Below are 13,472 nucleotides of genomic sequence, written 5' to 3'. Positions count from 1 at the left end.
ACAGAACATAGTCCTGGTCAGCTGAGGGATGCCATAGGTTCCTCCTTGGCACAACATAGGCATATGAGTGTGTGGGCCTGATACCCTTTATTACAGGTGTTTCAGTATTTATAGGAGAAAACACTTCTTTCCCTGGTGGCTTGAAATGCATTTCAGGGGTTATGTGACCACTGCAGACTGAATTCAGAGGAAATTTGATCTGTGAGAGCTGGTGGTGCAAGGTACAGAAGAGAGTTCTGATGTTTCTCCTTTTGGGTAGGCTCTCTACAAGAGACTTATGTTTAAGGTTGTGACTAGCTGGCAGAAACAGGTCTTGATAAATGCACCTAGCACAGTGTAAACTGCCTAGCAATCTGCCAGACACAGCATGCCCTACTCTTAGCAAAATTGACTGTCCTGGCTAGGAAAGGCAATCTGCTGAAGTCCCAATTCTAGTCCTTCTCCTCAGGTATGAAGACCACCTCTGGCAAATGGTACCAATTCTGAAAGATACCTAAGAGCTTGCCAGTTGGTAAATCCCAGTGTGTTGTCTCTCAGACAAGACTGGGACGAGCAGTGGGGAAAGGCCTCTGCAGCTTTGTGCTGGCTTGTGCCTGCAGTGCTGGATGTATTTCTGCAGGATGCTAACAGGGACTTTGCAGCTTTTCAGAAAAATGTGCACTTTTCAACCCAAGGGGCTCTGGCCTCTGTTCAAAGCAGGTTGACTGGCAAGCTGAATTTATGGCTTCAGACTACCTGACCGTATAATCCATGTCAGAAGTCACAGAATTCCCCTTATGGGAGACAAGACAATGAAGGGTCTCCAAATGCGGTGCTTCAAAGGAGGCACATAACATTACGTACAGGTAACGATAAAATTTTTGCCTACACTTGGTTCCCAAAGTCAAGAACAAAGTAACAGCTGGAGTCAGATTGTCCTGGTCTGCGAGCACTGCTCCATTCAGATGTATAGAATAGCTCAGGTGGAAGGGACCCAGGGCCTACAATGAACATCTAGTCCAGCTGCTATTAAGGATACATATATTACAATGTACAAATGTCTCTTCAGTACTGATAGGCTGAGTGACTGAACACCTCTTTAGGAACCCTGTTCCATTTGACTACCCCCTCAGTAAAGAAATGTTTCCTAATGTGAGATCTGAACATTTTCCAACACAGCTTTGAGCTACTCCTGTGTGTTGTTGTCCTGTCGCTGGATACCACAGGGAAGATCAGCACACCCTCCTCTCCACTTCTTCTCCTCAAAAAAATGTAGTTGTTGATGTCTTTTCAAGCTCATCTCTGTCAACTCCCGGTCTAGCCTTCTGGAATTTTGATTGTGCTAAAAACTGACCAAGTAGGCTCTCAAGCAATGCCTGATGAGCCTGAGGGTGCCCCAGGTTCTCCAGAGCACTTTGAAATGAGCAGTGATGGTAATTTCCATGCCTAAAGAGGTAAAAAGAAGACAGGTTCTCTTTGGTGCATTGTGTGAAAAGTGGTCCAAGTCAGGCAGTAGTGCTTGGCTATACAGGAATGAAGGCCAGTGCACTCTTGCTAGTGTAACATAAAGGAAATAAATACATAGGGTCTTCTGCATCTACTATTTTCATGGCCTTTGTCCCATAAAACAAAATCAGATTTCAGGGGAAAAAATATGCTTTATGAGAAAGCATTGTTCATATATTTTCTGCAAGATCTTTCATTTGCTGTTGGCCTGAAGACAGGATTTCTGATTCTTAAAAACTTTCCTTCTAGTCCAGTTAGTAGGATGAGTCGGTTTCAAGGAGATTGCTCCCAAGGAAACCGCAGGTGTTGTCACTGGCCGGGAAAACCCTCCCTCCTGCAGGAAGTGCAGCGGCGGGGAAGGAAGCCAAGACCACTCGCGTTTACGCCCACGCGCAGAAGACCCACTTGCTCGGAACTAAATGTCGGCTGCTTGTGATTTAAAGCCCAGTTCAGATCTGACCACTATCGACAGGAAGGGCCGTCCGGCTGGGCTCAGAGGAGACCGCGCCCGCCCGGCTCCAGGGCTCGCGGCACCGCCCCAGGACGGGGAGCGTGTCGGGGGCGGTCCCATCTGATCAGAAGCCCTGCCCCCGCCACGTCCGGAGTTATGATGACCATATTTGGAATTTCCTCCATGCCTTTTATGGCACTTCCGCGACCCAAAATAGGAGTTTCCTGCTCAGGCGTTCCGGGGCTGCGCCGCGCAGCCGCCGGGACGCTGCAGCGCACCCTCCCTCCCCCTTCCCCTCGCCTCTCCCCCGCCCAGCCGGAGGCCCTCGCCGGGGGCTGCGCGCGGCTCCGGGCGGCGAAGCGCCGCTTTGCTGTGGGTCGCGGCTCTCCGTGGAGCTCTCAAAGGCCGCTGGAGCACAGACCGACCATCAGCGCTCCCTCACTGCTGGTTACTGTTCGTTTTCGTTAACAGGGACTGGGTTGCTCTTCATACAAGCCTCCAAAATAGGTAGGATGCGGCCTCACCTGAGGAATGCTGCAGAGGCCAGTGACCTTGTCCACCCAGCTTTTGCTCTGCAGACCCTTTCTGTAAGCGACTGTTCACGTGGGGAAGTGAGGATAGTCCTCTACTAGGTGGCTGTTTTGTGCTTTAATTGCACTAGAGAAAAATGAGTGTTCGGTTCTCTTTCCCCTTAGAAATAAGCAGCTCAGAATAGGCATACTCGGAGCCCAGTATCTGGTGTGGTACACTATGTGGCCTGTTGCATCGTGTCCTTTTGTTTTCTAGAAATTCCACTGGAGGCTTTCTGTAAAGCTGGTAAAATGCTACTAACTGTTACAGATCCTTCTGTTGTGACTGCGAACTGCTCTTACCAAGTAGCTCACGGGCCCTGACTGGAGAGATGAGACAACACGGAGAAGAGATTTGGAGACACAAAGAAGAGAGAGCTGTAGGCAGAGACTTTGTGGTGAAGAGGTATGAGGACATTGGCCTTTCTTTCCTTTCCCTTCCTTTCCATTCGTACATGTCTGGATTTTGTGCATCTAAGACCTCAGGTAGCCCCAAGAAAAAAAACTTCATAGACTCTAAACTGGTAGCTGCCAGACGGAAGGTGATCTGAGCTACGGCAGATGTCCTTAGAAGGGCTGCCAAGTATGTATTCACTACTAAGGCTGAGTGCAGTGGCTGAAGGCTGGCTCATGGGAGAGTGTCTTTGACCCGTTCTAAACCAAACTGTTAACTAGGGCTGTCCGCTTCTAAAGCAAACTGCACTGCTAGCTAGAGCTAGCATATTTGTTGACTTTTTGGCATAAGTGGCTGTTTATTTCAAATTTTTTTCTTTGAGGCCCAGTAGACTTTAGAATCCTCAAGACTTTTGAGTGTAGATAATATATTTATGCAAAGGGCTTGGTGCTGTGATTGTTGAGGTAAACATCCCATGTTTTTACCTGTATACATTAGCTTAATGTAGCCCTAAGAGGTACTAGTTAAACCTAGAAAAGAGATTGCATGTTTTAAAGCTCACAAAGACTCTAGGATGATATGTGAGATGTAGCTAAAGGACAAGAACTTTAAAAATACTTAAGCTTTTCTGCTGTAATCAAAGATCAGCCTTGACTGCTAGCGTAATGATTTATGGTCTTGAGTGAAACTCTCTCTTCTAAATAGTTGAGGCTGATGCTTATACGTAATCTCTAGTACTCTCCAGGCTTCAATTTGTGATAATTTTTTGGCACTGTCATAACACAAATGATTGTTACACAGGAGTATTTTCAATGTATATGTTTCACTTCTGTAAATACAAAATTCATTGTAAAAGTATCCTTATTGGGCCATTTTTTAACAAGTATATAGGCATATCTTTTTCATTTCTGAGCTTTTCATATCCCATTTTTGTATCTCCAAACACAAATGATGTTACACAATGATACTATCAATAAATGTTGACAGTTGAAGGGTCTGCTGTTCATGTTCTCTGTTAGGTTGACCCGAGTAATGTGACATGACTAATGTTTTCCCAGCTACTGTGATAATGGGCTTCTCCTGTAGCAGTACAACTGTTGATCAGTAAGAGATGTGCAAACATGGAAGTTGGAGTGATGGGGAGGAAAAAAAAGGCACAGAATGCTTTCATCCTTTTGGTAAGATGCAGTTAAAACTTTAAAACAGACTGAGCATTACTTTTTATGTCAGTGGCTGTTTTTCAATCTGACAAGGTTAGTCGGGGATGGCTTCAGAAGCTCATGAAAATACGTTATATAATGAATATCTAAAATCTGTTCATCCTAATTGCTGCACTTGTGTGACTGCACCAGTGTGTGTAGCTCTCATGTTATCTAGCAGAATGTGCCCGGCTGCGTAGTGAGTCACTGAACTGCCTGGTGCATTCTGACATGCAACATTCTGTGAGCTTAGTGTGTGAACTGGAACTCTGTGTCTAGGTTTGCCTGCATTCACAGGAATTCTAGTAATAGCAGACTTGGGTAACCCTTGAAATTCTTTTAAGCACACCTTAGTAAAATCTAAACATTAGTCAAAGAAGTGTGATTATGCTATGGAGTGAACGTGTTTGGTTTTACTGTTTTTATTGCTTTTGACTATATTTTTCCTTGGAATACTTGAAAGAACACTGGAACATAAGGAAATGAGGGGACAGGCTCAATTGAGTGAATCTTATTCCCAGTTTCTTTGAACAAAATGTCAACAGTGGTTCTTAGAATACTGTCTAAGAAGTTTCTTCCTAATTAGCCAGAGAACTGGAGTTGGAAATAGGACGCAAAGTAGAAGGAAATGTACAGCATCAGCATTTTGTTCTGAAGATACTTGTGGGTAAAGCTCTTGGACATGATTCTTAGGTTCTGTTTGTTGGAAATAAGCTTGAGAATTATACGAAGCTCCAGATGTATTCAAATGGACTGGCACACATCTGTGAGGCATTGAATTTAATGGCAGAAGGTATCCATGCATCTCATGTTATTCCTAAGGAGGAGGTCTTTTGTGTACGAAACAAGCCACATGAGGTGTCTAACTGTGGTTGTAATGTGCCACAGATCTCTACGGTCATAACGTGAAGACATTATAATCTTTTTTTAAAAAGCATGCTTACGTTAAAATACAGTAGTTAATAAGCAAGGAGGCATTGATGGTGTTCGTTAAAGGAGCTATTGTAGTCAAGAGGTGTTTAGTCTCTGGGCCGTTGTCCAAGACGGCCCTGGAATGTTTTTCTGGTGATTGTAACCTGTGGCTGATAAATTTCATGAGCCAGAGGTCATATCTTTGTACATTTCATCTGTCATTGTCCAAGTGATTTTGTAAGCTATACTAAGTTTTAGCATTCACAGTACGTGATGGAAAAGTGAATTTTACAATGTCCAGGTGCTGTATAAAGAAAGAGGGAGATGTGTGTTTAAACCTGCTGCATCCTAATGTCATTTGATACCTCTTAAGACTTCTATTATAGAAAATTATGGATAATATCACTTCCATGATAACTGTTGAACTTTGTCATGCTTTTCCCAATCTGCTTTCTGGTTGAAGAAGCAGAGTCTATTTTGTATAGCGGCTGATCAGTATCTTATTTCAAACATGCATATCTTTTAGTACCTTTTGTCATATTGTTACATCATTTCAGAGAGGTAGAGGTCTGCATTATATACCATATTCAAGGAGCAATGTGGATTAATTGTAATGTAATTATTTTCCCCCCTCCTATGTTTTCTGTTATCTTGCAAGTATTTCCAAGTCTTCTATCTGACTTTTGCGCAACGAGCTTTTAAACCTATTAATTATCAAAATCCTGTTTTGGTCGTAACAGTTCTCTGTTATGACGCTGTATAGTATACAGTATTCAAAGTTTAATGTTCAAACTTTGAACGTCCATCCCCTGTGCGCCTTTGTTTTTTATTTTTTGCATTATTCACATTGAAAGGCATCAGCAGCTTTACTGTTTGTTCCCACAATATTGTTAGCCCCTGCAGTGAAAAACATGTCATCTGTCAAACATGGAGGTGTTATCAGATGAGAGTGTTTAGTTCCCAAGCCAAGTCAATCTCCTGCCTTCTGAAGCTCAGAAATCTGGGAAGAGCCCAACTAATGTAGGGCTTGGACTAGCAGATAAAACTGCTGGTAAATGGTAGGGGAAAGCATCCTGATAGGGCACCTCAGTTTGTACAGGAATCATGCAAAAATTGTCCAAAAGAACAGGGATCAAATGGGTTTTACATATTCCTTGGAGACCACAATCCAGTGGGAAAGTTGAGAGTAGCAAGCAAGGCAAAAAAAAGGCAAATGAGCCAGATCTGCCAACAACCTCAAATGGCCACATTCCCTGGCATTGCTGAGGAATTCAGCCAAGCTCCAAGCAAAAACTGTTCCCATATGGAATCCTTTATGGGAGACCATATTCAACTGTGACTCTTCCTGAAGAAAGCCATGGGATAGGTTATCTCAGTTTCAGAGAATATGTCATTTCCTTGGGAAGAAAAAACACTTTGATCATTGCATAACTTTATTTTTGAATAAAACTTTATGTTTGAGCCTCACCAGTAACCTGGGATATCCAAGTGCATCCTCCCTGCCAGGGAGACTGGGAGTACATCCAGACATGAAGAATTTCTGGGAGGGCCCCAGAGAGGAAAGAAGGCTACAGCTTTGCAGGTCTGTGTTATAACCCATCCTGTCAGCCACTCCCATTCGATCACAGTGGATTTATCATCTTGGATTCAACCTCAGCAGCACTAATTGCTGGGAATTAAGCAGCTTTGAGACTTCTTTTCCATGAAACCTCCCCATCCTGCCCTTCAGTCTCGTCCCAGAGGGAAAACCCAAAACTCCATTTTTTTTCCCTCTCTCCCCTTCAATTATCTCCTCTTTTCCTGCAGGCTTTGGACTATCCAAGCTCAGATGTGGATTAGGCAGAGGTTTTATATATTTATATATAGAATTTTATTTATTTTATTTTTCTTTTCTTTTTTACTTTTTAATTACTTTTATTTTGTTTTAATTTTTTTTTCCTTTTTTTTTTCTTTTTTTTTTTCCTTGCCCTTTCTTACCCCGAGTATGTGGCAGATTGTCTGCTGGCAACAAAGAAGTTGGAAAATGACAGCCATGGCCACCCACCGAAGGCCTGGATATAATCTAGAGAGAGCAAAACCTCTGTATTTTCTGCTCCTTTGAAGAACCTGAAGGGAGAAAGCTGTAAATGCCATGGTGCCGTTTTTTCCTTTTTATCCCCTAACAGGTCTCATTCTACCCACGTACAGTGTTAGCAGCAGTCACTTGATGTTGGGGTGTATTTCAGAGGCAGCAATAAAAGAAAGTCTATTTTTTATTCTGTAACTCTCCAAACCTCATTGTTTAGTAAGAAAGAAATCCAAAACAAAGCAAACAACCAAAATTAAAAAAAAAAAAAACAAAAAACCGAAAAAAACCCCACACAAACAACCCTCCACCCCACCCCGAAATAAACCACAGAGAGGAAATCTGCCAATATTATTTTAATGAGAATGAAATCTTTACCCTTTAGAAAAGCAGGCTCACTTAATTCTAATTGATTGTAGTTCTGATGTGTCAGGTTAATGAATTTGTATAGTTTAAAACATCGTTTACCATATAAACAAACAGAAAATTTTAAAAATCAATACAAAAATAGGAAAGTATAATTAATAAAATAGCAGTGTAAAATATGAAAAATAATTTCAGCAATATAAATAAATACAATCTCTATTATGACACGCTATGTGTATTATAATATCTATAATATACATAGGTACGGATATAAAACAGAAATGGTAATGATAAACATAAACATAATAAATACTAAAATTTAAAATATAGCCTAGCGTGAAGGCTTTTTTGGTTTGAATTTGGCGAGTGGCAGGGTTGTGGTAGTTGCGCTTGGGAGTCTTTTGGGGCATTTCTTTTAGAGGATTTTTGGGCGGTTATTTTTGGGCCCGTTCTTTTTTGTCTCCGTTCTGTGCCTGTCCCCGAGGCCGGGCTTTGAGCGCGGGGCATTGCTGCCACCGTGTGTACAGAGAGCGGTACTGCAGCTCCCCTCGTGCCCGTCCCCGCCGCTCGTGGGAGCCCCGGGCTGTGAGCTCAGGGCAGTGCTGCCGCTGGACCTTCCAAAGAGGGCGACAGAAAGGGCGAGAAACGGGCAAAGACCCCGGGTGCCTCTAGCCGGCTGCCTGCGATCGACCCCGACGAAGATACCGGCCGGGTGCGATTTTCCTGGGTGGGGAAATCTTTGAAGTAGCCAAGCTGAGCAGTTGCTGAGAGTTCCAAGGCCGGTGTCCCCTGGGATTCTTGAAACAATTTTTAAATAGTTATCATGGAGTTGAGGCAGTGGCTGGAGTCGGTTTGTTAGAGGGGCAGAAACAACTTTTTGCCTGCATGTGTGTTGGGACAAGCAACCCTCCCTAATGTCAGAATGAATTTGTGTGCCTTCTTTTCACTTTTTTTTCTTTCTAGATTGCAGAGCACTGGGGAGACTGTTTGGGATAAAGAGCAGAAAGCTCCACGCTCCCGAGGGAACGCTTTGGGCACCAGCTTCTTCTGAAGCGCACCGATAATCCCGGCTCCCCCAGAAACCTTCCGAAGCCGGAAGGGCCAGGCAAGACAGCTGCAGGAGGGGTGCGGGAAGCACTTTCTCCCAGGTCTGGATGGCGCTGAGATGGGAATGACTTCAGAATATTCCTCGTGCCTCTCCCGTTGCCAGCCCGGGACTAAGTCGGTGTTCCCCAAGCAGCTGCAGTTCCCTGCGTGTGGTGGGAGGAAGCCTGTGCTGGAGAGCGAGAGAAAGGTCCCTGCTGGTTGCTGTGTCCTCGGTGGGCAGAGAACTGTGACCTCGGCCGGATGGGTCGGTGAGTATCGAATTGATCCTGCCCTCTTTTGAAGGACTTGTTTGAAGGAGTCTTCATCAGGGAACAATTTTAGCCTTTAGGTCTGCTTGGTACACTGTAGGGTCCCTCCTGCAGGCCAAGAGCCTTTCCAGAGCTGTTGTGTCACGGGTTCCTTGTGCCCAGGGTGCAGTTTTTTAGGGATAAGTTGCTCTAGTTTGGAAGCAAGGGCTCTCTTTATCTCTAGAGGCAGAGGCACCCTCCTCTCTCTCTCCCTATTCAGGTCTCCCACTGGATCGAAGCGCTCTCTGGCTTCCACCCCTTCTGGCATGAGTGCTTTTCCCATGGGCTGTGAGTGGATCTCTGCATCCTCTGTGGACTTAATGCAAAGTGACAGGGCCACAACTTGTTTCATCACAGTCCTCACAACAGCTTGCAGAGGAATCTCAGCTGTGACGAGCACTTTGGAGCACTTCTTCCCCCTTTTTTCCATTGACCTTGGTGCCGGCATGTTGTTTTCCAGCACATTCTCACTTCCTCCTCTCCTCTGACTAGAGGAAAAGCTGATGCTCGTAGGTGCTACTGCTAAAAGGCTTCACCAGTTCAGAGATCCCTGGACGCTCCCCCAGCAGCAGGAGGTTGATCTTGTTTAGGCCGCGTGTCGGGGAGTCACTGGCCATGTTTTTGCCACGGGCATCGGGCGGGCAGTGGCAGCCACGGGGGCCCTGGCGCTGTTTAAGGCTTCTCCTGGTGCGTGTTGCTGGAGGAGAAGCTGTCACTGCCAGCCGTGCCCTCCTGCCTGGGGCATGGCTGGCCGTGGGGCCGGGCAGGCCGGCTTTGCCGCGGCCACACCGAGCTGGCAGTGGCCACAGCGGTGCCCAGCCCTGCGCCGCGCCGTGATGGGCCGTGGCACGGCGCCTCCCAACCCCTGGAACAAACTGCCCCTGGGCTGCTTTGATGGTCTTTGTCAATGGGACCATGAGGCCTTACCCACCTTTCTAATTGGGCTGGCGGCACACCCATCTTCAGAGCTATCAGCAAGTGGCTCTGTTGGACATGGTAGAAGCTTCTAGCAGCTTCTCCCAGAAGCCACCTCTGTGGGCTCCCTGCTGCTACCAGAAAACCAGGGTGTGCCAAATCAACACGGCGGTCTTTGCTAGGACTGCTGAGGTGCAATGATGAGCGTCACCTTTTGTAACTTCTTGCTCTGAGCCTGAGTAATGACAAAATTCCCGTAGCTGCTGTCAGTGATTTAAGCATGGCAAGAAACTCACTCCCCATGCCGAGCGCCCCCCCAGCCCCGGAGTCTGTGAGCAAGAACCTGAATGTATTGGATGATGTAACCTAGAAATGTGTGTTCTATTTCATCTGTGGAAAGCAGTTTTTTGGGACATGTTTTATCCTTCTGTTACCCTTCCAGGGAAGAGGGAGACTGATGCCTTCTGATACTGGCCCAGCCATGAAAACCAGGTGAGGCAGTGTTTCTTACCTCTTTCAGCACTCCTCAGTCCTCCAGGGGGGCATTTTAAGGATGGCCTGGAGCTGTTGGAGCTGCCCTGGACAGCAGGCAAGCATAGACTCTCTCTGCTGCTGCTGGGCTCTGGACCCCTTTCCTCCTCTGCCTGCTTATCACTGTCACTACTATTTTCCACATGGCAGGAGGTCCTGCTGAGATTTTCGAACTAGTAGGTGTTGGATAGAGCTTTGTTCCCCCTTGTCATGCCCACGTCTCCTTCCTTCCCTTGCGTTGCTTTTTTTCCTTCTACGGTTTCCCATCACGTCGCTCACAAAACCGGCCATGCACAGGCCACTTTGATCCTCTTGCTTTTTGTATTTGAGCATCCCTTGCATTCTGCAGGGCTCCCCCCGCGATGCCGGAGGTTTCTTAGGTCTGTTTTCTCTTTGTTGTGTTGGTATTTCAATGTTTCATTCCATTCTGGGCTCCTACTTCGGAGAGAAACGTGCAGTCACACCCAAGACAGCAATTTGTAGATAGTAATGTTATTACTGTCACACTATGCTTGTGCAACTGTGGACATCATCAGACCTAAAATAAATACATAATTTCTGCTCATGCTCATTTATGTATTAAAAACTGTAAAGTTTCTCATTTTTGTGTATATAATATTGATTTGTATATAACTTGATTTTTAAATAAAAATGTATCTATTATAGACAAGATTTTAGAATGTAAGAAATTTTACAGGATTTGGAAATAAAAATGTGTGGGAGATTAGGGACAGGCGGTCGGAAGATATCGCGTTGTACGGGCAGACAGAACCCCTCCCTCAATTCTTAGTTGGTTAGTGTCCTTGATAAGGTAAACAACACCTAACTTGTAAGGTAAGCAGACAGAAGTGATGTAGCAAACAGAGGTTTTATAACTCCATGTAACCAGTTAATAAACGCCATTAGCTGTCCACCACACTGGTGTCTGTGAGCTGGTGGTCCGAGCAGCCTGGGTGTGGCCGCCGTGTCGTTCCTGGAACCAGGTTGCTACGCCTCAGTGGATGTAACAACAAATGTAACTTTTCTATATATAAATTAAAAAATAAAAGGCTTGAAAAATGTAAGAAAATAGGATATATATGAAAGAAATAAAAATAATGTGTGTTTACCGCTCAGTCCTGCTCAATGCCCCTCAATTTCTCATTCTGGCCCAGTGTCCTCCCTGATATTCCTTCCGTGTTACTCTGTCCTTTTATCTGTTTGTGCTTCTTATTTTCTCTGTCCTTCTATCTGTCCTCTATGCCTCTCTCAGGATCCCTCTTCCTTTTTTTATTCTGTTGCTCTTTCCTGCTCTGTGGACCATTGTTTGTCACCGTATCTTTCTGTCCTGTTCCCTGCCCCTATTACTCTTTAATAGCACCGTCGTGCTGCCCGTCCCATTTTATTTTCTTCATCTCCATCCTCCCCCTGTCCTTATTTTCTTTTGTTCTGCTCCAACTCCCTCTTTCTGCCTCTTTTCTCTTTCCTGTGTTTCCAGGTGGGATTCCCCAAGGGGCAGGTGGTGCTGCCTTCAAGTGACACGGTTTAGTGGTGGACTTGGCAATGCTGAGTTAATGCTTGGACTGTGATCATCTCAAAGTTCTTTCCCAACCTAAATTATTCTAGGGTTCTTTATCTCTGTTCTGCTCCCTTCCCCCCCTGCCCCCACCCCTCCCTTGCTGTTCTTTTCTTCTTTTTCTTGTGCCTCTTTTGTGTCGTTCTCTGTCCCATTACCTAGCCTTGTGCTTTCCCTGTACACTCCCATTACCAAGCTGGTCCCCTCTCCCTCTCCCTCTCCCTCTCCTTCTCTCTCATCATGGGCCCTGCTGCTCTGTACATTTGGCACTCTCCCGTGACACCTTTGGGTTCCCATTTTTTCATTGCCGTGTCAGTACAGTGACGGAGGTTATCACAGTCGGTGTGGCGTGGGACTTTCTGTGCCGCAGCGTGTGGTTTTTGCAGGAGCGATTTGATCTCGTCTATGGCAGGGATTCAGTTGGAACCTTTGGGTCTGCTGTTGTTTTGCCTGGAGGCAGGTTGAAAAGCGTGGCCTTGCAGCAGGTCAGGGCGCCCCATGAAAGCGAATGAAAGCCACTAAGTGTGCGTTCAGGCTTATGTCTGAGTAGGCAGTGTGAGGCCTTGAAGCTGTGTTGCTAGGGGTGAGTGTTGGTGAGTGCAGGCCTGCTGTGTGAGCTTTGGCATTTCAAAAGCGTAGTCAGGCCTTGAAAGCGGTGAGGCGAGAAGAGGGCAAAAGCATGAAAGGGTCGTCAGGGAGAGGTTTTGCAAGCTTTTTTTGTGGGCCCATTGTCTTTCGTAGGCGCCTGAAGGCAAGAGAAAAGGGAGGGTTCTGTGGATGTATTTGTAAGAGGCAGAGAACACTGTTTTCCCTGTCAAGGGAGCGGTAAGCCCCTTCTTTGACAGGGCATGTGAAGAAGATGCCGATCGTAAATGGTGGGGAAAAACCCCCTCTCCCTGATTGTGTCCATTCCAGCGTTGAATCGTTTGAAAAGGGGGGGACCATCGTGGTCTTTGAGGCCGTGAGATGGCTGTGAAAGTTAGCTCGTTGGCATTTTCAAATGCGCTTGACTCTTGGGGAGGGTTTTTGGTTTTTTTTTTTTTTTTTTTTTTTTTTTTTTTTTTTTTTAGGTTGGTGATTTGTTTGGGGTTTCAGAGTCAGAGAAAGCTAGGTCAGCCCTGGAAACGGCAAGCTGCAACATGATGTATTTTTTGCAGGTGGCATCTCGGCTGGTACTAAAGGTGCTATTTTTCGTGTTGTGCGCTCCCCGGCGAGCATGAGCCGCCCTTGTCCGGCCCCGAGCGTCGGCAGGAGGGCAAGAGACGAGCGCGGGGCGGGACGAGCAGCGGGGCCCGGCGTTGCGCTGGCGCGGTCACGTCCGAGGCGCCTCCGCTGCACGCTGCCGGTTGCGTCCCGGCTGGTGGGTGCACGCCTAGGTCCCGAGGAAGTCAGCGAGTGGGCGCGGGCCTGGGGATGTTTTGTGGGCGCCGTGGCCACATCCCCCCCCAGCGCAGAGGAGGGAGCGAGGAGGGGCCCGTCAGTGGAGCGGGCGGGGGCCAGCGGGCGGGCGGTCCCCCGTGGTGGGTGTGGGGCGGGCACCGGGCCCCTGTTGCGTGTTGCTGCGGTCGGTGTGGAGGCGTGGGGCCGGAGCTGGGCGGTGGTTGGTGGGCGGAGCGGCTGCCCCGGGCGACCTCGG

At 46.6% G+C, this 13,472-nt stretch overlaps 1 protein-coding gene across 1 annotated transcript; it reads left to right on the top strand.

Annotated features, from left to right (window-relative positions):
* Positions 1–1,409: 1,409 nt before the first annotated feature.
* LOC131378657 (uncharacterized) lies at positions 1,410–8,492 on the top strand. Its single transcript, XM_058422518.1, has 6 exons — positions 1,410–1,433; positions 2,154–2,443; positions 2,777–2,911; positions 6,473–6,592; positions 6,817–6,855; positions 8,405–8,492. The coding sequence occupies exons 1-6, from the start codon at positions 1,410–1,412 to the stop codon at positions 8,490–8,492; spliced, it is 696 nt and encodes a 231-aa protein (XP_058278501.1).
* Positions 8,493–13,472: the final 4,980 nt, after the last annotated feature.

The sequence above is a fragment of the Hirundo rustica genome, chromosome 14 (genome assembly GCF_015227805.2).
Source record: "Hirundo rustica isolate bHirRus1 chromosome 14, bHirRus1.pri.v3, whole genome shotgun sequence".
NCBI lineage: Eukaryota > Metazoa > Chordata > Aves > Passeriformes > Hirundinidae > Hirundo > Hirundo rustica.
Note: the sequence above shows the minus strand (reverse complement) of the source record. Positions and strands in the feature narration are given on the sequence as shown.

Bases quoted from the DNA above. Each gene is read 5' to 3' on its own strand.
- LOC131378657 (XM_058422518.1), top strand. From the start codon at position 1,410: ATGGTAATTTCCATGCCTAAAGAG. The intron at 2,444-2,776 runs GTAGGATGCGGC...TAACTGTTACAG, and splicing joins CATACAAGCCTCCAAAATAG to ATCCTTCTGTTGTGACTGCG. The intron at 6,856-8,404 runs GTTTTATATATT...TTTTCTTTCTAG, and splicing joins CAGATGTGGATTAGGCAGAG to ATTGCAGAGCACTGGGGAGA.